The sequence below is a fragment of the Muntiacus reevesi genome, chromosome 3 (assembly GCF_963930625.1).
Source record: "Muntiacus reevesi chromosome 3, mMunRee1.1, whole genome shotgun sequence".
In the NCBI taxonomy this organism is placed as follows: Eukaryota; Metazoa; Chordata; class Mammalia; order Artiodactyla; family Cervidae; genus Muntiacus; species Muntiacus reevesi.
In genome coordinates this window covers 107013719-107037966 of record NC_089251.1, presented here as the reverse complement: position 1 = coordinate 107037966, position 24248 = coordinate 107013719, and the positions used below count along the sequence as shown (strand labels likewise).

Genomic DNA, 24248 nt, shown 5'->3' with positions numbered 1-24248 from the left:
CCACTGCTCGCGGCCTCTAGGTAAGTCAGGTAGCATCCGATGGGAGCTGGGACCTAGGCCTGGGGGCAGCAGGGGCCCCCACAGAACCCCCGGAAATGGCTGGGAAGATTGGCCTCAAAGGCTGCCAGCCGTGCGAGAGACCCATCCAGGCTCCGCGCCCCCACCTTTCGGTCCGTCCTGCAGACCCAGGTGGAAGGCCTCACCTGCAGCCAGTGCCGGCCCCACCACTTCCATCTGAGCGCCAGCAACCCGGACGGCTGCCTGCCCTGCTTCTGCATGGGCGTCACCCAGCAGTGCGCCAGCTCCTCCTACACTCGCCACCTGGTGAGAGTCCCGGATGCTCCCCTAGCCCGGGGGGCCTCCCGCCTGCCTCTCCCGGCTCATCTCTGGGGCCCGGCCGGTGAGGCGCCTGGCCCAGCGGCATCCCCCATCCCTGTTCCCGTGCCTTCATCACTGCCCACGTAAACACAGGTCCCAGCCACCCCCACCGGTCCCCCTCAGGCCCTCTCCCCACCGCCCCATTGTTGCTCATGGCAGCCCCCATCCCAGCCTTCCCTCCTCCCCCTAGCCATGGTCTCCATTCCCCCATGACTTCTGTCCCAGGCCCCATTTTACCAGAACCCCTCCACTTTCCCCACTCCAAGGACCTCCTGTGCCCCTCCCCCACCCAGAGGCCTCTCCGGGGGACAGACTGACCCCCCACCCTCCTTTTTCTTGCTGTCAGATCACCACCCGCTTTGCCCCCGGGGACTTCCAAGGCTTTGCCCTGGTGAACCCACAGCGGAACAGCCGCCTGACCGCAGGCTTCACTGTGGAACCCGTGACCGAGGGCACCCAGCTCTCTTTCGGCAACTTCGCCCACCTTGGCCACGAGTCCTTCTACTGGCAGCTCCCAGAGACGTACCAGGGAGACAAGGTGGGACGCGCCGCAGGGCCTGGCAGACCACCCTCCCCGATCACCAGCTCTGAGCCAGGCCCTGGGCAGCAGGGACTCAGACATGAGCTGGCTTCCGAGCAGTGTGGGCTGGCAGGCAGGCGACGGCCGCGTCGTGGCTGCTGCCTTTGGGGGTCAGACAGGCCTCCACCCAGCCCTGCCACTTCCCAGCTGGCTGCCTGGTGATAAACCTCAGCTCCAGGGCAGTTTGGAGAATTAGAGCTGGTGCCTGGTGCATAGTAAGTGCTCGCCTGTTTATGATTATTACCTTTCGCACAATTAGTCAACCAACAGGTCCTGGGCGAGGCCCCGGGAAACACTTGAACAAACGAGACACGGTTTCAGTTTCATTCATTGGCTCCCGCGGAATCCGCTCCGTGCTGTCAGCCCTCTGCTTGGCGTTGGGTGCTCTTATCATAGGTCATGCTTTTTGAGCTCTTCCTCTGTGCTGGGTGCGATTGTAAGGCCTTGTATCGGACTGGCCAGAAAACTCGTTTGGTTTTCCTGTAAACTGTTATGGAAAAATCCGAATGAACGTTTCGGCCAACCCAGTACGGGTCGTAAGCCACAACTTAGGAGCTAAGGACAACTGCTGCCCTTTTGCACTGCTGAGGAAACTGGGGTGAGAGGTTAGGGGCCTTGCCTGGGCTCCCGCAGCCTGAAGATGGCAATGCTGGGATGCAAACCAGCTCTGAAAAAGTGAAAGTGAAAGTCGCTCAGTCGTGTCCGAGTCTTTGCGACCCCATGGACTATACAGTCTGTGGAATTCTCCAGGCCAGAAAACTGGAGTGGGTGGCCTTTCCCTTCTCCAGGGGATCTTCGTGACCCAGGGATGGAAGCCAAGGTTCCCGCATTGCAGGCGGATTCTTTACCAGCTGAGCCACAAGGGAAGCCCAGCCAGCTCAGAGGCCACCCTTAAACACTAGTCACAGATGCTCACAGGCTTTGCTCCTCCAGAGTCATGGTCTAGTGCAGGGCTGATGGGACGATGGTGAGGGAGGTGCTGTGGGGCCCGGGCTCTTGGGGTGGACTCCAGGGTGGCCACCTAGACGGGTTCCGTGAGCAGTCAAGGCTACCTGGCCACACCCAGGGAAAGGTCTTGGTTCAGGTGTTGCCTGCTGGTTGAGGCCAGTGTTGAAGCAGATGTGTCCCAAGCCCAGGGTCCTAGGAAAGTCAGGGACACTTCAGATGGAGGGTTCTGAGGCTGCTCTGTCCCTCCTCCTTGGACAGACCCACGGATGCCAGACTCCTCCCAGGACTGGCTTCCTTCTAGTCTCTTCTCCCTTCTCTTCCTTTCCTGGCCACGGTGTCTGCTCCGTGCAGCTCCCAGACCTCGCTCTCTCTCGCTCTCTCGCTCTCTCTCTCTCTCTCTCTGTCTCTAACGCCCGCTCCTGGCATTTCCTTGTGCCCTACAGAGGGAGGCATATTTTGCTCGGCTGCGACGGGCTCACCAGGTAGGCCTGCGATCTGAGTGGTGTGACCATGATGTGACCTGGGCATGGTGTGCTCTTGGATGCCCTCTGCCCCGCATGGGGAGACGCCCGGCACCCCAGACAGTGTGGGAGCGCATGGACCCAGGTGGGGCCCGAAGGCCCACGGCCGGGCAGGGCTGCGCCCAAGCCCTGTGATGCCAGGAGTTAGAGCCGGGAGGGTGCCTCACGTACCGTGTGCTTGGGTGCTAGTGCCAACCCTGCCTGTGGCCAGGGTGCTGGCTGGTAGACAGGGACGCCAGCTGGAGGCTAAACCACGTGACGGTCCCTGGCCCGCCAGGTTACCCCAGCACTGCCTCCCAAGCAGCCTCCGTTAACCCCCTGTGTGTTCAGCCCCCCAGCGGCCTGGAGTCGGTCTCTGTGTGCCAGCCTGCAGAGGGGCGCGTGCGCCTTGCTCCCCAGCCCGGTGGGCCTTCCTGGCCGCTGCATCCGTGGGGAGAGGACGCTCCCCAGGGCTCCAGCTCTGGGGCTCTGGGGGTGGGGGGCGGTGGTCCTGAGCTGGCCTGTGCCCTCTGCCCATCAGAACCGCACGTCCCTCTCAGAGGAGCAGTTGCGGGCAGCCATGACCACTGGCAGGATCCCGGGGCCCCCACAGGGCAAGGGCCAGGCACAGCGGTTTTCACAGGTAACTCAAGGCCCGCCTGGGGACAGGCTGCATCTAGGGCCCCAGGGAGGAACCCAGAGAGCAGCATCCCAAGTAGGAGCCTGGGGCTGAGCCCCTGGCCTTCCTGCGTCACTTTCCCCCAGGCTGGGTCCCAGCCTGATGCCTGGACCACTGCGGTGTTCCTTGAGAGGCATTGCTGAGCTGCGAGCAGCTTGGGCAGGTACCATGGGCCTGCTTGAGCTGCGAGTGGCTTAGGCGGGTACCATGGGCCCGCATGGAGCGTGAGACCCGGGGAGCCATCTCCCCAGTACGCGTGGTCCTGGGGCTGCCTCCAGCCCCTCTAGCCCAGGCTTGGCCGGAGCTGTCTGCCGCACCTCTCTTGCCAGGTCACCCATTGCCTGAGCTTCTCCCCACAGCCTTGGCCCTTCCCAGGTGGCCCCCCCAGGCTCGTGATGAGTGAGAGGGCAGCAGGGATGAGAGGCGGAGCGTCAGGCATCCACGTGTGGAAACAGAGGCCACGGCAGTGGGCGGCGGGCGGGCCCGGGGCCCCGGGGTGTCGGCAGGGCCTCAGGGGCTCCTTTCTGTCCCCTTGCTCCTCTCCTCTGTCCCCCTCTCCCGGTCCCCCAGGTGGATGAGGCCCAAAGGCGGATGGATGCTGAGATCTGGCAGCTCCTCTCCAGCTTTGCCGCCCACCCCCCGGCCCCTCCCCAGAGACTCTCGCCCCATCCTCAGCCTGCAGCTGCTCTGCAAGCAGCGCCACCCTCCTCCCCGTCCTCCTCCCCCTCCTCCTCCCCCTCCTCCTCTGCCTTCTCTGCTTCCCTGTCTTCTGCAGCGGGCGCTCAGGTATGTGCCAGGTCACCCGCCAAGGGAGCCCTCCCTCAAGCACCACGTTTTCAGTTGTCAGTGAACCAACGTCACAAATTCTGCCCGTTTCTGCACCCTACTTGGACAGATATTTATTCCCTTTTTTTTTTCTTTACACCAACCCTGTACCAGCTCATTTATGCTAGTTTTACATTTTTAAATCCACACCAGAACAGCCACTAGATTTCAAAACGTCCTCTGGGGTGCCCCGTCAATCATCCTGGGGCCCACAGGTGACGCAGTGCCAGATGTGAGCAGATACTGACCCAAGCCGCAGCCAGCGAGAGCCGCGGGGTGTCCAGACCCAGGGGGTGGGGAGGAAGTTGTCCAGAGAGCAGGGCCAGGGCCGGCACTGCGGGGGCGGGGGTGGGGTCTCCATCCCTCTGCCCTCCTGGGCTTCCCTCCAGGGTCTGTGCTCACCCCCTGTCGGGCCCACCTCTGCCCTCTTGGCCCCCCGGCCAGCTCCATCCACTCTCACCACCTGTCCTTCTGTCCTAGTTCTCTCTCTCCTACAAAGGCTTCCCTCTGCTTCCTGAAAGCCTCTATTATTGGCAGCTGCCCAGAACCTTCCTGGGGAACAAGGTAACAAGGATTTGCGGAGGGGTGGATAGGGGTGTCATCAGATCCTGAAATGTCAGAGGGCCCCTTGTCAAGACGTTTCATTGACACAGTTGGGTAGACCAAATCCCAGAGCGGAGATCCACGCTCAGGTCCCAATGGTGCTGAGGTTGAACCCAGCAAAGCCCTTACCCTTCAGCGAGCCACAGGCCCCTCTCTGACTGGGAGGTATGACACGTCTTCTCTGGCCCGCCTTTACCCTGTATTCAGATCACTGACCCAGCTCTTGGGCTGTGCTTATTCATTCGGGGAGCATTAAGTACTTACCACAAGCTGCGCTGTTGTTGTTCAGTCGCTAAGTCGTGTCCGAGCCTTTGCGACCCCATGGGCTGCAGCAAACCAGGCTTCCCTGTCCTTCACTCCCTCCCAGAGATTGCTCAAGCTCATGTCCATTGACTTGATGATGCCATCCAGCCATCTCATCCTCTGTCGTCCCCTTCTCCTCCTGCCTTCAATCTTTCCCAGCGTCAGGGTCTCTTCCAATTAGTCAGCTCTTCACATCAGGTGGCCCAAGTATTGGAGCTTCAGCTTCAGCATCAGTCCTTCCAATGAACACCCAGGACTGATCTCCTTTAGGATTGACCGGTTGGATCTCCTTGCTGTCCAAGGGTCTCTGTGTTGTATATGGGCTTCGGTTGCAGAGTGGCTCTAGAGCCCAGGCTCAGTAGTTGGGTGCATTGGCTCAGTTATCTTTCCAGGTTTGACCAGGGGTCAAACCTATGTTCCCTGCATTGGCAGGCAGATACTTAACCACTGGACCACCAGGGAAGTTCTCGCCTGGCATTTGTATTTGTATTGTTCCAAAAATGATTTAGAGTGCCTTTGAAGAATACAGAAAATAGGCAATAAAATATTGTTCAGAGAAGAGGACAAGACAGTTTGGTCCAGGGGGACATGAAGATAGGAAAAATCTGCTGGAAGCAAAGTGGAACTGGTGCAGAGAGGAGTCGGCAGGCACTGAGGCTGTGGGCTCTGCAGGCTCTGTGCTGAGTGCAGGGTTTTACGTGGCCTTTATGACTTAATCCTCATTCTACCTTTTAACGTAGGTATTAATATTATTTTTATTCCCATTTCCATGGGAGGCAAGTTGGGCTCAGAGAAATTAAGTGACGTGTCCAAGGCTGTCCAAACAGCACAGCTGGACTTGAAGCCCCATATTAGACTACAGAGTCCACTCCCTTAGCTACCCTAATATACAACCTGCAGCCTGACCTTGGACATGGCAGTGAGCTTGCTGGCCTCCAAAGAAAACGGGAGACCAGCTGTTTCATGGTTTCCTGGTTATGCCCATAGATTCCTTCCCTCACCCTGAACTTGTGGAGAACGTCCTCGGGGCCTGTGGAACCCAGGGCCTGGCATGTCGTCAGTAGGCGTTTATTAAATGCTCGCCAACTGAATGAACACAAATGAACAAATGGAGTAGGCCTGACACAGTGTGGCATTGATCCAGACCTCTGCCCTGGAGGCAGAGAGAGAGGGAAGTCGTGTGGGGCAGAGTTGGGGTCTTGGCTGCTCACGTGGGAAGCCCCCAGCAGCAAACAGAAGGACTCTTCCAGTTGTGAGCAATGGGAAGGCCAACTCTAGCAGGCTTGTCTGCAACGAAGAATCTATCAGCTCTTGCAACTACAGAACCCAAGGGTATCTGCTGTCAGGCATGGCTGGATCCAGGGACTCATTAGGACTTTATCTCACTTGGCACCATCCTCTAGCTTCCCATCTGACTTGTCAGGGGAGTTTTTCTGTTCCGGTAGAGCAGACATGCCAGGTTCACGTGGTCATCAGTGATGGAGCAGAGAAGGGAAGCGGTGGAATATGCAGACTGGTCAGGCCTGGCTCAGGCCGATCCTATAGAGGAGGAGGGGGCGGGCCCCTCAAACCACACAGCCTGCCTGTAGGACGTAGCTTCCTCTGGAGGAAGCCGGGACTGCAGTGTGCAAAAACGGGGGACATGGATCCTGAGCAAACAGAAACCGCCTACCCAGATGGCAGGAGTTCTAAGGGGCTGTCAGCCTCACCTGCCGCCTCTGCCGTGGCTGAGAACTTCTGAGCCTTCTGCGACCTCCCCATGGTGCTCACGGTCATTACCCCTGTCTGCTTTATGAGAGATTCTGTTATTGGAAGGGACTTAGGGCTTGTTTGCTGGGATCAGAGACCGTGGGAAAGGGGGAACCCTACAAAACGGAATAGAGGCTTCTCAGGGGCACGCTGCCCCCAGGTCTGAGACTGAGGGGGCTGATGGGTGTCGTCACCTAGGTGACCATGGGCCTCTGGTTGGCTGGGGGGGCAGCACAGGTGCAGAAAGGCCTCCCGAGGCTCCACCCCCTCACCTGTCGGGTCACGCAGATCCCAGAGGAGGGCAGAGTCAGGGCGTGACTGCAGGGCTTGCCTCTTGCAGGTGGCGGCCTACGGCGGGAAGCTGCGATACACCCTGTCCTACACGGCGGGGGCACAGGGCAGCCCGCTCTCTGACCCCGACGTCCAGATCACGGTGAGCATGGGGCTTCCACGCCAGGTGGGAAGAAGGGGGACAGCGGAGGCCAGGGGGCATCCTTGATGTTTCTACCCTTTCAGTCCGGCGCTCAGCTGGCCCGGCACCCACCCACGGGTTAGGCCTGTGTCCCTCCCGCCATGTGTCTGGACACTACAGAGGCTGAGGCCCGACTACAGGGCCTATACCTGACTCCTTAGGGCACAGGGGCTCGGGAGATTGGAGAGATGGGAGGCTGGGACTGAGGGAGGTCCTACTGTCCCCAAGAATGCCTCGGTTCCCCTCCAATCCTGCTGGTGTCTCCCCAGGGCAACAACATCATGCTGGTAGCTTCCCAGCCAGCGCTGCAGGGCCCGGAGAGGAAGAGCTACGAGGTCGTTTTCCGAGAGGTGAGAGGCACTCGGCCACACTGTGTCTGACCCTCCCCACCCGGCTTTGGAGCCCGGCTTTGACGCCAGCTTCCCCAGCCTCCTACTCCACCCTGGTCCTGAGCTCACTGTCCTCAGCCAGTGCCGGGGAGGCAGGGGTTGCGGGTGGGGGTGCTGCAGGGCCAACCCCTCACCTTCATCTGCTGTCATCCCCCCCGACCCAGGAATTCTGGCGCCGGCCCGACGGACAGCCAGCCACCCGCGAGCACCTCCTGATGGCGCTGGCCGACCTGGATGAGGTCCTGGTCCGAGCCACCTTCTCCTCCGTGCCGTTGGCGGCCAGCATCAGTGGTGTCAGCCTTGAGGTCGCCCAGCCCGGCCCCTCCGAGGGACCCCGGGCCCTGGAGGTGGAGGAATGCCGCTGCCCCCCGGGCTACGTCGGCTCGTCCTGCCAGGTGAGCGTGGCCCACCCAGCCGCCTCCGCACCAGCATAGCTGGGTCCACAAGAGGTTAGCTGGGACTTCCATGGCCTGTGATCACCATGGGGCTTCCCAGGTGGCGCTAGTGTTGAAGAACCCGCCTCCCAACGCAGGAGAGATGTGAGAGATCCAGGTAAAATCCATGGGTCAGGAAGATCCCCTGGAGGAGGACGTGACAACCCACTCCAGTATTCTTGCCTGGAAAACCCCACGGACAGAGGAGCCTGGTGGGCTACGGTCCATAGGGTCTCAAAGAGTCAATCGCGACTGAGCACACACGCACGTGATCGCCGTCATAACCTTAATATGCTTGGCAGCATGGCGTATGTTCTTCCCAACAGCGCTGGGAGAGGTGTAATGGTCCCCTTTTAACAGATTATTTTTAAAAAATGAGGCTCTGAAAGGTGTGTGACTTACCCAAGGGCACACGGCTACACCCCGCGGAGTTAAGACCCAGCTCACACTCTCAGGGTGCTCGCCAGAGACAGGGTGACAAACGGAGACGCCAGTTAGCCCAAAGCAGAGCCTGGAGGTGCCTCTGAGAGGCGAACAGCGTGGATGGGAGTAGGCTTCTAGGCAGGAGGACAGAATACACAGAAGTCTCAGAAGGCGGAATGTGTGGGGACAGAGCCTGCAGAGCAGAAGGGTCGCCCCTGGAAAGCTGGGTGGGATGGGGGGGGCGCTTCTTCAGGCCTGGAGTAAGGCTCCCCCAGCAGGGACGACTGCCAAGCTGCAGAGGGAACGCTTGGGTTGGAACTGGGCCCCGGGAAAATTCCTCTGCCCACCGTGACTGCGATGGCTGGGGCCGGGGGAGAGACAGGGAGCGCGCCTGGGAGGGAAGGGCAGTGGGGAGTGGAAGAGAGGGCAGGCGGTTGGAGGGACTCCAAGAACATCTACAGGGCTCGGCTGGAAACAGCGCAAGGGCAGCGCCTGCGCTGACTGCTCACCCCTGAACCCCCAGGCACGGAGCAGGCAGCCGCTTAGCACTGGATGAGTGGGTGTGGAAGGGGGGCAGGGGGACTGCGGGAGGGAGGTGGGGAGGGCTGCGGAGCCAGGTGGGCACCAGGGAGGTCGAGCGTGGAACGGCCAGCTCCCCCAGCCCAACTCGGGACGTCCCGGTGAGAAGCCCGTGTCCCTACGGCTTTGTATCTGTGCGCGCTTGCCGTGGCCACAAGCACTTTCACATCCAAGGCGGTGAACTTCATGTCCCTTGAAGTTATGAAACAGCGCTTTTTGTGTGTGTGTGTGAAGCAACACATTTTGAAGGAGAACTCCCAGAGAAGGCAGAATCCTTGGTGCACATTTTCTGCAGTGAAACAAAACAGATTTATAAACATCCCTTTGAAATGGTCGGGGAGGGAGAGCCTGGAGAGATTTCAAAGAAGGGGCAGCGAATAGAAATTCATTGTTCTCAGAACCCCTGATCACTCCCTTAGGATGTGTAAAAACCTCCTTGGTTGCGTGGGTGCTGCCTCCTTCACTTTATGGGGCAAATGCAAACATGGTCATAAAGGTCTTTAAGGAGTCACCCCAACTCCAGGTCTCCTGAGCCCGCCTTTTTCCTTGTAGGGGTTGTTTTTTCATAAAGACCCTGCTAGAAGAATTTTTAGGAACGAAGCCGTGGGGCTGGAAAAGGGTTCTGCATTGTTGCTGTTCACTCACTAAGTCGTGTTCGACTCTTTGTGACCCCATAGACTGCAGCACGGCAGGCTCCCCTGTCCTTCACCACCTCCCGGAGTTTGCTCAAACTCATGTCCATCAAGTCAATGATGCCATCCAACCATCTCCTCCTCTGTCGCCCCCTTCTCCTCCAGCCTTCAATCTTTCCCATTAGGCAGCTTTTTGCATCTGATAGCCAAAGTATTGGAGCCTCAGCTTCAGTCCTTCCAATGAACAGCTAGGATTGATCTCCTTTAGGATGGACTGGTTTGATCTCTTGGCTGTCGAAGGGGCTCTCCAGAGTCTTCTCCATTAAGGATGGACTATTATTTCAGTATATGCGTGACTGGAGACGCCAGTCAGGACGGGTGGACACTGTCCCAGCTCTGGAGAGCTGGGGAAAGGAGAGGAGGGCTCCTGAGAGGGGATGCTGGGGCGGGGGAGCTGGGCCTGGAATCTCCCCTCCAAGAGCCAGTGGCAGTCTAGATGGCAGGAGAGAGGAGTTCCGGCTCTACTGGCTGCAGGTGGGACCGCCTTGGAGATGGAGACCAACGCTGCCCTCTGCCCCCTAGGACTGTGCCCCGGGCTACACGCGCACCGGGAGCGGACTCTACCTCGGCCACTGTGAGCTGTGTGAATGCAACGGCCACTCGGACCTGTGCCACCCGGAGACCGGAGCCTGCTCGGTAAGACGCATGCCGGGCCAGGGCAGGGGGCCGCGTGGCTGGGGCCGGGCGGGGTCTCAGGGCTGGCTGGGGCATGGGAGGGCTTTGGTGTGTTCAGACGGAAGTCCAGGACGCATCCTATGGGGCAGAGTGCCTGGACCAGCAGGTCTGAGGCATTGAGGGGTCGCAGACACGGTGGGGTGACCAGAACTGTGGATTAGCATCCTTCTCTGTAAAGAAGGCTTTGGAGGACTTCCTTGGTGGTCCAGTGGTTAGGACTCCGCACATCCACTGCAGTGGGCATGGGATCGTTCACTGGCCGGGGAACTGAGGTCCTACAAGCCGTGTGGTACAGCCCCCAAAACCAAGGAAACTAGATAACATTGGTTCCTGTTATTTCCTGTCACCAGTGTGACACATGTTTCTGTAGAAGAATCAGACTGTACAGATAACTTAAAAACAAAGTTAAAATTCCGTGAAATCCTACCATCTGGCGGTAATCACTGTCAACATTAGATTGTAGAGTTCTTTTTTCTGGGCAAATATTTATACAGATTAATATACCTTTTGTTTTGCAAATAAGCCTAGGATCATTGTGTTTGATGATAAACTTTTTTTCACTTCTTGACATCTTTCAATATTTCAATATTTTTTAAACCTGAACTTCTCAGAGTGATATATGTATAACACTCCAGGATACGTGATCAAGGACCAGGTGGTTGACAGAACCACCAACTAGATATTAAATGAAGATTATGCTACACTAATTAAAAAAAAATAGATCTCTTTGGAGAAAAACATAAAATGCACACACATTTTTTACAATTAAGGCTTATTTCCAAAACTCTGCTCCCATAAACTCATGTGGGTACTTTTCTGTGATACCAGGTATTTAGATAGAAAAATGTAAGAAATGCAATCAATATCCTTTTTGATAGCTTTTTGGATGGAATTTCCTTTTTTAATTTTCTCGGTTCTTTTTTTCTTGGTGTGTTTCCAGCATTATGCTTTTAAAAACACCGCTGAGATGAATGGAACATCCTGTAGTGAATTCATTGTGCCCCTCCCTGATTATTTCTTTAAGATAAGCTCATGAATGTGAAATTTCCAGATCAAGGGATTACCAAATAGTATGATTTGGGATAAATTTTGCCAAATAGCAAGTGGCTGACATCCTTGCACCTTGCAGCAATGCCAACACAATGCTGCCGGGGAGTTCTGTGAGCAGTGTGCCCCTGGCTACTATGGAGATGCCACGGCTGGAACACCCGAGGACTGCCAGCCCTGCGCCTGCCCACTGACCAACCCTGAGAACATGTGGGTAGCCCTGCTCAAGGCCCTGGGGAGTGCAGGGCATCGCACTGACTCTTGGGGCGAAAGTGGAGGGAACAGGGAAGGGGGGTGGGTGTTCCAGAGCCTCAACTTTGCCTCCTACCCCAGGTTCTCCCGCACCTGTGAAAGTCTGGGAGCTGGAGGGTACCGCTGCACAGCCTGTGAGCCTGGCTACACTGGCCAGTACTGTGAGCAGTAAGTTTGCTATAGGAGGGTTGCAGGGAGCTGGGCATGGGGGAGACCCCTAGGTGAGAGTCCTGGATGATGTTGCTCAGAGAGGTCCCAACCAGGATCGTGTCCCTCCCCTGCCCAAAACCCTGCCAAGATTCCCCGGTGCCCTTGGGACCAGCCCAAACTCCTTAGGTGGTAGCTTTATCATTCACCAGGCTCATCCCACTTCTGACACCTCACTCCATATTCTAGCTGGGCTTCCCTTCTTGACTTCTTCATGTTCAGTTCTTTACGTGTGCTGTTTTTGCTCTTCATGGATCATTCCCCGTCCACACACCCCCTCTCGTCCTGGCTAACTCCTGTTTGGCCTTCAAAGCTCAGCTTTATTCCCTTGTTCAGCGCATTTTTATTGAGACTCCACTGTAGGCCATGCAGTGTGGCAGTGTGTTGGAAATAAAGTGATGAGCAAAGCAGATTCAGTCCCAACCCTTATAGAGTCTACTGCCTGTAACGGGAGACAAGACAGTGGGTAAGCCTACAAGTGAATAGTTACAAACGGGGATACGTTCTCTGCTGAGTACAGTCTGCTCCAAGGGAACAGAACAGCTCAGAAGTGTCGTCCTCTGGGAAGCATCCTGATTCTCAGGGCTGGACGGGTGCCCCCCTCCCACCATGCCCCCCCAGCCCCCATACATGTCCCTCACTCTCATTTATGTGGTTCCTAAAGGGCACAGATTTTATCATGTTTGCTGTTATGCATCCATAACGTTGCTTAGTGTGTGTGTGTGTCTGTCTGTCTCTCTGTCGTGTCCAACTCTGTGCGACCCCATGGACATAAATGTTTGTTGAATGACTATTTCCCTGAATCCAACCTGCTGATCTTTCCCCCTGCCCCACTCCACCTTCTCAGCTCACAGAGGCTCTGCGCTGGGGCCTTTCTGGTCTCTGAAAATCCTCCCTGAGCTGAGTCTCCTCACCCCGTGGTGGGCAGAGAGCCGAGCTGACTCCCCAAGTCCGCCAAGAGGCACTGGGTCCCCTGGGGCCTGACACAGCTTGTCGTTGTTCCTCCTCACAGGTGTGCCCCGGGATACGTGGGTAACCCCAATGTGCCAGGGGGCCGGTGCCTGCCGCAGAGTAAGTGGGTCCACAGTCTTGAGTCAGAGGTGATGGGCAAGGCAGGGGACCCAGGGAGTCTGAGAGATACTAGGTCTGGGGAGCAGGGTGAGCGGGGGGTGTGCCAGTCTTTGGGAGGGCAGGGAGATTTGAGACCGTGGTACCTGGCGGGGGCCTCCCGCCTGAGTGGCCTCCTCTGTCCCTCTCCCAGCAGACCAAGCCCCGCTGGTGGTGCAGGTCCACCCAACTCGGAGCGTGGTACCCCAGGGGGGCCCCCACTCCCTGCGGTGCCAGGTCAGTGGGAGCCCACCCCACTACTTCTACTGGTCTCGTGAAGATGGGCGGCCGCTGCCCAGCAGCACCCAGCAGCGACATCAAGGTACGTGTGGCCCCAGGCCCCTTGGCCACCCCGGTGGAAGGGGAGACAAGGGCTGCCCCTACCCTACTGAGATCCTGTAGGGACCCACACGCAGGACTGGGTCGGAAAAGGGTTGCATCTTCACTGATGAGCCGCACTCCCCCCATCCTCGCCACCAGGCTCGGAGCTACACTTCCCCAGCGTCCAGCCCTCGGATGCTGGAGTTTACATTTGCACCTGTCGGAATCTCCATCATGCCAACACCAGCCGGGCAGAGCTGCTGGTCACTGGTGAGTTCCTCGTCCCCTGTCCCCAGCGCTGCCTGTCCTGTGCCGGGCTCCACACTGCAGACCCAGGCCGCTGGGGCATTCTTCTCCCAGAGGGGGACAGTGGCTTCCTGGATGAGGACTCTGGCCAGAAAGAGGGGAAGAGATGATGGCGTCAAGATGGTAGAACTGATACAGGCAGAAGTGGCAGGACTTAATCCCGAGAGAGAGAAAAGTCTAGGAAGATGCCCAAGGGTCTGGATTCCAGCAGCTGGGTACACAGGGCACCATTTACTGAGATGAAAGGGACTCAACAGCAGTTTCTTCATTTGGGCTGCCCCAAAAGCAGAGACTGAGACGAAGATTTGTGTGCATGTAGTTTATTTGGGAAATGAAATGGGGAGGAGAAGGCACCCAGTAAAGCGTGTGTCATATCCCTGAGCATGTTACCACGTAGAGCAAGTGTTGCTGAACACAGCCGGGGCAGCACCGGGGAACTCCAGAGTAAAGCAAGGGCTACGCGTGCACCAGCTCCCGTCAGTCACTGACTGAGGCCGCTGCGTTCTGTCCCACCCTCTGGGCAGGCACAGTGACCTGAGAAAACCCTCCTGCAAAGAGACGCAGCCGCTGCAGAATTCAGGCAGGCGGGTGCAGGAGTGACCGGGCCAGGGCGTGTGCGTGGGACCCCGGCAGTCCCGGCCACCAGCAGGTCCCAGGGAATCACAAGTTTGGTTTTAGCCCTGTTAAAAGTTTGAGATGTTTGGGGAAGCACTGAAGTGTGTGCATGAGGTGGGCATTTTGGAGCTGTGAGTCTGGAGCTCAGGAAAGAGGCCCTGGCCAGAGAAATGAATTTGGGAACTGTGGGTACAGAAGTGGGGGCAGGATGAAGTCACCCAGGACAGAGCCTGGGGAGCCCCAACTTGAGCTTGTCAGATGGAAGAGGGAGCAAGTGGGCGCAGCCCGCAGACAGGAGGAGGCTGGGGGAGGGGTGGCTGGAAGTCAGGGGGAAACGGCTTCCTGGAGAGAGTGGCCCCCTCGCCTGAAGCTCCCAGGAGGTCAGCTCCAGGCAGAGAAATAACCCTCAAAGATGATGCTCTGACAGAAGCGGTTTGCATTGGAGAGAAGGGGGAGAAACCGGATTGGAGTGGGGCGAAGAATGGATGGGGAAGCAACCAGTGTAGATGACTGCTTCAAGAGTCTTGCCTTTGAACAGAGGGCAAGAAATTGGGCAGGAGCTGGTGGGGGGAGGGCACGTGTGGGGTCAGGGGGTCATTTTCAGATATGGGAAATTCTAGAACACATTTGTCTGTGGAGTGGGATGATCCCACGGGGAGGGAGCCAGAGAGGGCACAGCTGGGGAAGGGGATCCTCGGGAGGGTCTCCAGCACTCAGGAAGGGGAGTAGAGGGTGGGCTGGAGGTGGGGAGAAGGCTCGCCCTTCAGGGACCAGGGAGGAGGGAGGTGGGGAGATTGGGGATCGTGGAAAATTCCTTACCAGTCATTTCAGTTCTCTCCAGAGTTGAGTTGAAACCACGGAAGTGGAAGGAGGACTCCGGAGGGTGGAGAAGTTGGGAGGAGGTGTGAAATGGTTGTTTAGGAAGATAGAAACTCATGCCAGACAGGGAGCCCCGCTGGGGTGAAGTGCAAATTGCTAAGAGCTTGTCTCTGGTCTGTAATGGTGAACCGGAGCCAAGGGGATCACGGTGTGACGTTCCCTGGCCACAGCCTGATGGGTGCTCGGTGGCCTCGGGGGAGAAAGGAGATGATGGATTTGAGCCAGGAGGAGGGAGGGAGGTGTCAGGGAGCAGAATGGAAGCTAAGCCAAACTGGGGTGATGGAGAGAGAGAGAGGGTGAGAGAGAAAGTGGACCCAGGACAGGGGCCTGGCCAGCACCCAGCTCCCCGGGGAAACTCCCGCCCCCACAGAGGCCCCCGGCAAGCCCATCACGGTCACAGTGGAGGAGCAACGCAGCCAGAGCGTGCGCCCCGGAGCCGACGTCACCTTCATCTGCACGGCCAAGAGCAAGGTGGGCGGGGCAGGGAGTGGGCATTGGCGAGGGTCTGTCTCCGGGGGTCTCCGAGCCGCAGTCCGAGCCCCATGCCCATCTCCCTGGCCTCCCCCGCCTGCAGTCTCCGGCTTATACCCTGGTGTGGACCCGCCTACATAATGGGAAACTGCCAAGCCGAGCCATGGATTTCAACGGCATCCTGACCATTCGCAACGTACAGCCCAGTGACGCCGGCACCTACGTGTGCACCGGCTCCAACATGTTCGCCATGGACCAGGGCACAGCCACACTGCACGTGCAAGGTACGCTGTTCACGTCCACGCCCAACCCACGCGGCCCTGCCCTTCCTCCACACTCTCCGGGAGCAGTGAGTGTCTCTCCATCAGCTGACAGCTTCTGAACTGGAGACGGCGGGTCCCAGACTCGGAAGAAATGGGGGTGGGAGGTTAGACAAGCAGCATCTCTGCCCTCCCACCCTCCGTGTTCAGTGGGGAGCCTGGAAACAGTGGACAAACAACACAATCACACTGGTGCTGGGATGGGAGTGGAGCAAAAGGAAAATGAGGCTTGAGGTGGGCCTGAGGTGGGAGCTCTTCTCCATGGGGTGGTCAGGGAGGGCCCCCCGGAGGAAGTGACATCTCAGCTGAGACCTGCAGGGAAGAGAAGGTGTTCAGCCATGCAAGATCTGACAGAGGAAGCAGCATGTGCCAAGGCCCTGAGGCAGGAGCGTGCTGTTTGAGGGAGGGCGAGGCCAGCGTGGGAGGGTGGCTGAGGAACTTGAAGACGTGGGCACAGGTGAGTGCCCACATTGAGGCACGGCCGGGAATTCAGACGTTTTTGTTCTGAAAGCCACGAACAGGCCATAAGTGGGCAACTAGCAAGATCCCATTGACTTTTTTTTTTTTGGCCGCGTGTGCAGCTTGTGGGATCTTCGTTCCCCGACCGGGGATCGAACCCACAGCCTCAGCAGTGAAAGTGCAGTCCTAACCCCCGAACCGCCAGGGAAATCCCTCCCATTGACAATTTAGAGACTCCCTCTGCCTGCTCTGTGGACAAATGGCCACGAAGGGCTGGAGTGGAGGCAAAGGGAACAGCAAGCAGGCTGCTGGCGCGGGTCCCTCCCCTCCCTGACTGCACACTCTGTCTCCTCGCTCCTCAGCCTCGGCCACCCCGTCCGCCCCCGTGGTCTCCATCCACCCGCCGCAGCTCACGGTGCAGCCGGGCCAGACGGCCGAGTTCCGCTGCAGTGCCACGGGGCACCCCGCGCCCAGCCTCGAGTGGACAGGTGAGGCCGTGGCGGGAACATCCGTCAGAGCCTGGCTCTCCTGGATGTGGGGTGGCGGGGGTGGGGGCCAGGGGGTGGGACGCTAGGACCTCAACCTCTCGGTACGCAGTCGGGGCCCGGCAATGCCCAACCCAGTGGGTGCTGACCCCGGCTCCCTGCCCTCAGGGGGCCCTAGTGGCCAGCTCCCTCAGAAAGCCCAGATGCATGGTGGCATCCTACGCCTGCCGGCCGTCGAGGCCTCGGATCAAGGCCAGTACCTGTGCCGCGCCCAAAGCAGCGCTGGGCAGCACGTGGCCAGGGCTGTGCTCCACGTGCACGGTGAGAGGACCCGGCTGAGTGGGGAGGGCCGGGGGGGCCCTGGCAGCCCTGGGGAGGTGTTCTCACAGGGCTCTGTCTGCAGGGGGCAGCGGGCCCAGGGTCCAGGTGAGCCCAGAGAGGACCCAGGTTCACGAAGGCCGCACCGTCAGGCTGTACTGCAGGGCCGCGGGGGTGCCCAGCGCCACCATCACCTGGAGGAAGGAAGGGGGCAGCCTCCCCCCGCAGGTGAGGGTACCGGCTCGGCTGAGTCCCAGCACCTGCCCTCTGCCCCCTCCCCCCTCCTCCTCCAGTTCCCTCCACTTCCCAGAGGATGCCCTGATCAGACTTCCTGCTCCAGGCATCCTGGCAGGGGGCAGCTGTCAGTCTCCCGCTTTGCTGCGTGGGTGCCCACCGGGGCCCCGATCCCGGCTCTGAGCTGGCCTGTACCTCTCTGCCTGCCCTCCCTGGCCAGCCCTTGCCAGGCTGCCTTTGACCCCTTCTCTCCCTGTGGCAGGCCCGCGCAGAGCGCACAGACATCGCCACGCTGCTCATCCCTGCCATCACGGCCGCCGACGCCGGCTTCTACCTCTGTGTGGCCACCAGCCCCGCGGGCACCGCCCAGGCCCGGATTCAAGTGGTTGTCCTTCCAGGTGCGGGGCCCCCAGGGGCTGGAGGAGTAGGAGGACCAGCCAGGGCCCCCCTGAGGTCGCCTCACCCACCCCCAACCCCGCCTCCCGTCTTAGGTGCCACCACCCCACCGGTCAGGATTGAGTCCTCCTCACCTTCTGTGACCGAAGGACAGACTCTGGACCTCAACTGCGTGGTGGCAGGGCTGGCCCACACCCAGATCACGTGGTACAAGCGAGGGGGCAGCCTGCCTCCCCACGCCCAGGTACGAGGGTCCCTGAGCCCCGGGGCAGGAGACCCCGGGGTGGGGCAATCCATCACGCCCCCAGGGCCCTCTGCGCCAGCAGGGTCCGCCCTTACTGCCCTCTCTCTGCAGCCCCCTCTGGGGGGCGGTCCTGAGTGGAGGGCATGGTGCAGAGGGCATGGTGGCCAGAGCCCCTCCCATCCTTGCAAACCTCTGTCCTCACCCGGCCCAGGTGCACGGCTCCCGGCTGCGTCTGCCCCAGGTATCACCAGCTGATTCTGGAGAATACGTGTGCCGAGTGGAGAACGACTCAGGCCCCAAGGAGGCCTCCATCATCGTCTCTGTCCTCCACAGCCGCCATCCGGGCCCTGGCTATACCCCAGGTGAGGAACCAGTGGGGCTGGGTGAGGGCTGAGCCCTCTGACCCCCGCTGTGTTCCCGAGGATGGTGCCCCGGGTCTCTTCGGGGCCATCTGGACAGGAAGAGGCGCTCCCGGCAGGCCCCAATCCCGTCCTATCCCACGAGGAGAGATGAGGGGTCTGAGGGTGGAGACAGGTTGACCTGACTTACAGAGACCGCCATGGGGAGGGTACTGTTTCCAGAATTCGTCAGGAAGCAGCAGAGTCAGGGTTGAGCTCTGAGCTGGGAGTCAGGTTGACCTGGGTTCAAGTCCCGGCAGTCCTGGTTCAACCAGCCTCGGGCTGGTTACTGTACCTCTGGGCCTCAGTTTCCTCATGTGTGAAATGGGGAGAACATCCCCTAGCGCACTGCAATTGCAGAGCACGCATTCTGAAAAAAGGGGCTGTGGAGTGATTGTCACCATCCTGTGGCCCGCCCCACCCCGGGGTGCTAAAAGACCCTGGTTCCCTGCGAGCCAGAGCAGCTCATCACGGGTCAAGGTCTAGGTGGGCAGGCAGATGGGCCTGGAACGGCAAGTTGAAGGTCAGAGAGGGGAAAGAAGGGTCTAGCTGGCTCTGCCGAGGCAGAAAAATGTGGTCCCAGCCCCCAGGCCTCCCATCCGTCCTCCCAAGCTTGGGCCTGGTCAGACCCCAGGGCGGCAGGGCAGGGGGCAGCTCAGGAGCCCCGTTCACTGACCAGCTCCTCTGCGCCCCAGCTCCTGGTGGAGCCCCAGCTCCCAGCGGTACCCAGCCCATCCGCATCGAGCCCTCCTCCTCTCACGTGGCCGAAGGGCAGACACTGGATCTGAACTGCGTGGTCCCCGGGCAGGCCCATGCCCAGGTCACGTGGTACAAACGTGGCGGCAGCCTCCCCGCCCGGCACCAGGTAAAGCAGCGACCACCCCTCCACCACCGACCCCCGACCCCGGGCCCCAGGCCAGCCTGCGGGAGGGGCTGGCTGAACAGAGCGGCTCCAGCCCCCTCCTGACCCTCCCTGGTTGCACTCAGACCCACGGCTCGCTGCTGCGATTGCACCGGGTGTCCCCGGCTGACTCGGGAGAGTATGTGTGCCGCGTGGTCCTGGGCTCTGGGCCCCTCGAGACCTCCGTCCTAGTCTCCATCGAGGCCTCCGACGCCGGCACCATCCCCGGTGAGTGGACAATCAGTGACAGGCTGGCAGGGCCCTGAGGGCCTTCGCGAGGGCTCATGACTCCTGTTGCTGACGTGGAGATCGGGGCTGGGAGGAGGCCCACGCTGGGGCTGGCCACGGGGCCCGGCCCAGGCGGCCTCCACGTTCCTGAGTAACCCGCCATCTTCGCATTTCTGTTCTGTCTGGCCCACTCGCGCACGTTCCTGCCCCTTGCATCTCTTCCTCCCTCCCAGCCTCAGTTATCCTCATCCTTCCCTGTTCCTCACGCCCCTCTGCAAGCCTGGGCTCCTGCCCCAGCCCCCTCCCCAAGGCTGGTTCGCTGAGGACCTCAAGCCCAGGAGGCCTCTAACTCTAAACACACCAGGCCGAGCCGGCTCCAGGGTGGACATTCTGGCCGTCTCCCCTGGGAGGCGTCTATGACCTGCCCCCTCTCCCCGCAGCCCCCGGACCCGTCCCGCCCGTCAGGATTGAGTCCTCGTCCCCCACGGTGGCCGAGGGGCAGACCCTGGACCTGAACTGTGTGGTGGCGGGCCAGGCCCACGCCCCGGTCACGTGGTACAAACGTGGGGGAACCCTCCCAGCCCGGCACCAGGTACCCGGGGGCAGAAAGGTGGGAGGGGTCCGGCCAGGACCGCGTGGCGGACCATGGGGCACGGAGGGAGCTGAGCTCCGAGGAACAGGGTACGGGGCGCCCGCCGGGCTCTGAGAAGTCTTCCGCTCACACCCCTGCCCGTGACTGTCCAGGTGCGTGGCTCCCGCTTGTACGTCTTCCAGGCCTCCCCAGCAGACGCGGGCGAGTATGTCTGCCGGGCCAGCAACGGTGTGGAGGCCTCCATCACAGTCACGGTCACCAAGACCCAGGGCGCCAACTTCGTCTACCGTGAGTGGGGCCAGCCGGCCTGGGCTTGGAGGGAAAAGGGAGAAAGGCCGGGGCCGCTGCAGAGGACTGGAGTGACCAAGTGACCGTCTCCTCCCGCAGCTTCTGGTGGCACCCAGCCCATCCGCATCGAGCCCTCCTCCTCTCACGTGGCCGAAGGGCAGACCCTGGATCTGAACTGCGTGGTCCCTGGGCAAGCCCACGCCCAGGTCACATGGCACAAGCGCGGGGGCAGCCTGCCCGTCCGGCACCAGGTACAGGCCTGGAGGATGGACAGACCGGGAAGGGGACGGGAGGGGGGCTGCCGGGAGTGGAGGTCGGGGTGGGAGAGCGGGAGGCTCCTCTGAGACGGAGAGGCCCCGGACCCCTCTGTGCAGGTGATGCTCAGAACCCAGACGCTCTGACCGGTCAGCCCCGGTGTGAGTGTGACTGCCGCTTCCACCACCTAGTCGTTTGTGGCCTTGGGCAAAGCACTTAATCTCTCTGTAGCATATTTTCAGCATCTGTAAAACGGTAACGATCGTACCAACCTTACAGAATTATCTTAAGGATGAAGTGAACGAATTTACCTGCAAAGTGCTCAGAGTTCTGGCTCACTGAGAGTGCTATGAGCTGTTATTAGTGTAGTATCATTAGCTGTTAGTATTGATATATTTTAGAGAATTTACAATGCCACTGATTGCAAAATGCACTGTTATTTTATGTACCTCTGAGGCAAAAAAAAAAACCTGCCATTTGTAATTGTAATTCACTATAAGATGCATATTGATTTCAGAGACATGTAAAAGTGTGTCTAGGGAATTCCCTGGCTGTCCAGTGGTTAGGACTCTGTGTTTTCACTGCCAAGGGCCTGGTTTCCGTCCCTGGTCGGAGAGCTGGGATTTCATAGGCCACACGGTGCCACCCAAAAAATAATAATAAAGCAAAAGTAATATGCATGTCACCAGCTCCATCCTATTTTTTTTTTTTTCAAATGTGTCCAAAAGTTGATGGAGTGTGGTGTTAGTGTTTGCTCAGTTCCCCAGGGCTGTTCCTGGCCACCCCCTGGTCCTGGAACGAGACAGCCACTTCACCTCTGAGCAGGAGGGAGTCAAAAGTCTGTTCTCAGGCTCAGAGTGAGGCAGGGCTGCGGGTGATCGGTGTGAGGGTATCGAGAGACCCCCCTCTGACCCCACCTCCATTCTGGCCAGACCCACGGCTCCCTGCTGAGACTCCACCAGGTGTCCCCGGCCGACTCGGGCGAGTACGTGTGCCGAGTGGTGGGCGGTTCGGTGCCCCTGGAGTCCTCTGTCCTGGTCAGCATCGAGCCTGCAGACTCTGTGCCTGGTGAGTGGTGCGGGGTTTGGCGGGGGGGGCTGCCCACTCCAGCAAAGGCAGGACCCCACAGACCAGCAGCCCCCTACCTCCACTCACATCCTCCCCTCCCCACCTCCTCCCAGCTGGGGATTCACTCTCTGGCCTCTGTCCCCAGCGCTGGGGGTCACCCCCCCAGTCCGAATCGAGTCATCCTCCTCACACGTGGCTGAAGGACAGACCCTGGATCTGAACTGCCTGGTTTCTGGGCAGCCCCATGCCCAGGTCACGTGGCACAAGCGTGGAGGCAGCCTTCCCGCCCGGCACCAGGTAGGAGGAGGGGAGCTAAGGGGGAAGGGGGGCCTGAAGGACCCTTGAGACTGCGGAGTGAGGAGCTTTGAGTTCAGATGTTGCTCTGCCAACTTGCCTGGCCTTCCCCGAGCCTCAGCGTCCTCATCTGTCAAATAGGCTCACACTGCCTCGCTCACCTGCTACATAGTGAAAGTGAAAGTTCAAGTGGCTCAGTCGTGTCCGACTCATTGCAACCCCATGGACTGTATAGTCCATGGAATTCTCCAGGCCAGAATACTGGAGTGGATAGCCTTTCCCTTCTCCAGGGGATCTTCCCGACCCAGGAATCGAACCGGGATCTCCTGCATTGCAGGCAGATTCTTTGCTAACTGAGCTATTAGGGAATCCACCTGCTCCATCAGACATCCACAAATGCTGGTCCCCCACTTCCTCCCACTAGACCCAGTCCCAAAACCCCATCAAGGGAGCTGAAGGGTCCTGAATGCTGGTTCTCCCAGGAAGAGCTCTCCTAGGCTCTATCAGGCTGGGGATGGGGGCAGGGAAGGGAGCCTGAACTGTGAGCCCCAAGCGCAGCTCTGAGCCCGCCCGCCCTCCCAGGTGCACGGCTCCAGGCTGCGGCTGCCCCAGATGACGCCAGCGGACTCCGGGGAGTACGTGTGCCGCGTGGTCAGCGGCTCAGGCACCCAGGAAGCCTCAGTCCTGGTCACCATCCAGCAGCGCCGCGGCCCCACCCGCTGTGAGTGTCTCAGGGTCCCCGCAGACGGGCTGGGAGGGGCCGCGCCACCCTCGCTGGCTCCCACGCCCTGACTCCCCTCTCTCCCCCGCTCCCAGACCAGAACGTGGTGTACCCCGTCCGCATCGAGTCCTCCTCTGACTCCCTGGCCAACGGGCGCACCCTGGACCTCAACTGCCTGGTGGCCAGCCAAGCCCCCCACACCATCACCTGGTACAAGCGCGGAGGCAGCCTCCCCAGCCGGCACCAGGTACGGAACCAGCGAGCGGGGAGGGCACACGCCGGGGGGCCTGACCGGCCCCACCGGGAATGGGGAGGAGCTCCGCACAGCCCACTCTGAGCTCACTGAGTCATCCAACACACGCCGAGTGCTCTTGCCAAGGGGCCCTGGGCCAGTTCTGGGGACACGGAGAGGAGGCCCACTGACCTCCGTGGGTCCTGTAGAGAACGTTCTGTGATTCACTCACTCCTGGCCCTTCCCTGAGAATCTGCTCCAGGCCACGTCCCACTCCCGCCACTGAGAATTCTAAGGGAATGAGAGCAGGGCATGCCCTCGGGTAGCTCACAGACTGATGGGGAAGACAGGTGTGCCGGGGGAAGCAGTGTAGTAGGAGCCCCCACGGAGGGCCTCGGCCGGCTTGCTGCAGGGGTGACGGCTGAGAAACAGTGCAAAGGCTGGAGGCGCCGGGCACCCAGCCCAGAAGCGCAGGAAGGCCGTTGACAGAGTTCAGAAGGAGACCAGGGTGGGGGCTGGCCCGGCCAGCAAGGCAGCGAGGCTGCCAGAGTCTGGGAGAGATGGAGGGGCCGCCCCCCAACCCGCTGACACCCGCTCCGCCTTAGATCGTGGGCTCCAGGCTCCGGATCCCCCAGGTGACACCCGCAGACTCGGGTGAGTACGTATGTCACGTCAGTAACGGCGCCGGCTCCCAGGAGACCTCCCTCATCGTCACCATCCAGGGCAGTGACTCCTCCCACGGTGAGCACTCCGGGGGCAGGGGGCAGGCGGGTGGGTGCCAGGGGAGGCAGCGGGGTCCTGGCCCAGTCACTGCCGTCTGACTCCGGCTGTGTGGTCTGTTTCCCTCGGTCCGCAGTGCCCAGCGTCTCCCCACCGATCAGGATCGAGTCCTCGTCCCCCACGGTGGTCGAAGGGCAGACCCTGGATCTGAACTGCGTGGTTGCTGGGCAGCCCCAGGCCACCATCACCTGGTACAAGCGTGGGGGCAGCCTTCCCGCTCGACACCAGGTACGGAGCGGAGCCCGGCCGTGGGGCGGGCAGCTCGGGGACAGGCCCCAGGGCAAACGGCCCAAAGCATTAGCTGGCGGTACTTCCTCCTGCCTGAGGCAGACAGAGGGTATCCTCAGCCGGCCTGATGGAGACCCCCAGCCCCTCAACCCCCTCTGTCTCTGCACCTCCAGGCCCACGGCTCCCACCTAAGGCTGCACCAGATGTCCGTGGCGGATGCAGGCGAGTATGTGTGCCGGGCCAACAACAACATCGATGCCTTGGAGGCCTCCATCATGGTCTCAGTCTCTCCCGGCACTGGTGGCCCCTCTGGTGAGTCCCATGAATGACCCAGGAAGGGAGTGGGAGATGCTGGTACCCGTGTTGCCTCGAG

General features: G+C 60.1%; 1 protein-coding gene across 5 annotated transcripts in view; it reads left to right on the top strand.

Annotated features, from left to right (window-relative positions):
* Window positions 1-24248, top strand: part of HSPG2 (heparan sulfate proteoglycan 2) — a 106837-nt gene that overhangs the window by 58905 nt on the left and 23684 nt on the right. For 3 of the 5 annotated variants that reach the window (XM_065930007.1, XM_065930006.1, XM_065930003.1), the window contains 31 exons: window positions 184-324; window positions 725-916; window positions 6906-6998; window positions 7307-7387; window positions 7591-7821; window positions 10077-10190; window positions 11359-11486; window positions 11610-11696; window positions 12748-12806; window positions 12997-13164; window positions 13323-13433; window positions 15334-15434; window positions 15538-15718; window positions 16576-16701; window positions 16867-17019; window positions 17102-17244; window positions 17513-17648; window positions 17742-17890; window positions 18102-18252; window positions 18984-19153; window positions 19276-19417; window positions 19858-20009; window positions 20162-20297; window positions 20397-20548; window positions 21485-21620; window positions 21766-21917; window positions 22497-22635; window positions 22731-22882; window positions 23473-23608; window positions 23724-23875; window positions 24049-24187. In XM_065930007.1, the coding sequence (XP_065786079.1) occupies window positions 184-324; window positions 725-916; window positions 6906-6998; window positions 7307-7387; window positions 7591-7821; window positions 10077-10190; window positions 11359-11486; window positions 11610-11696; window positions 12748-12806; window positions 12997-13164; window positions 13323-13433; window positions 15334-15434; window positions 15538-15718; window positions 16576-16701; window positions 16867-17019; window positions 17102-17244; window positions 17513-17648; window positions 17742-17890; window positions 18102-18252; window positions 18984-19153; window positions 19276-19417; window positions 19858-20009; window positions 20162-20297; window positions 20397-20548; window positions 21485-21620; window positions 21766-21917; window positions 22497-22635; window positions 22731-22882; window positions 23473-23608; window positions 23724-23875; window positions 24049-24187 (4303 nt within the window). The remainder of the gene's footprint in view (window positions 1-183; window positions 325-724; window positions 917-6905; window positions 6999-7306; window positions 7388-7590; window positions 7822-10076; window positions 10191-11358; window positions 11487-11609; window positions 11697-12747; window positions 12807-12996; window positions 13165-13322; window positions 13434-15333; window positions 15435-15537; window positions 15719-16575; window positions 16702-16866; window positions 17020-17101; window positions 17245-17512; window positions 17649-17741; window positions 17891-18101; window positions 18253-18983; window positions 19154-19275; window positions 19418-19857; window positions 20010-20161; window positions 20298-20396; window positions 20549-21484; window positions 21621-21765; window positions 21918-22496; window positions 22636-22730; window positions 22883-23472; window positions 23609-23723; window positions 23876-24048; window positions 24188-24248) is intronic. The other 2 variants (XM_065930008.1, XM_065930005.1) reach the window with 1 other exon arrangement.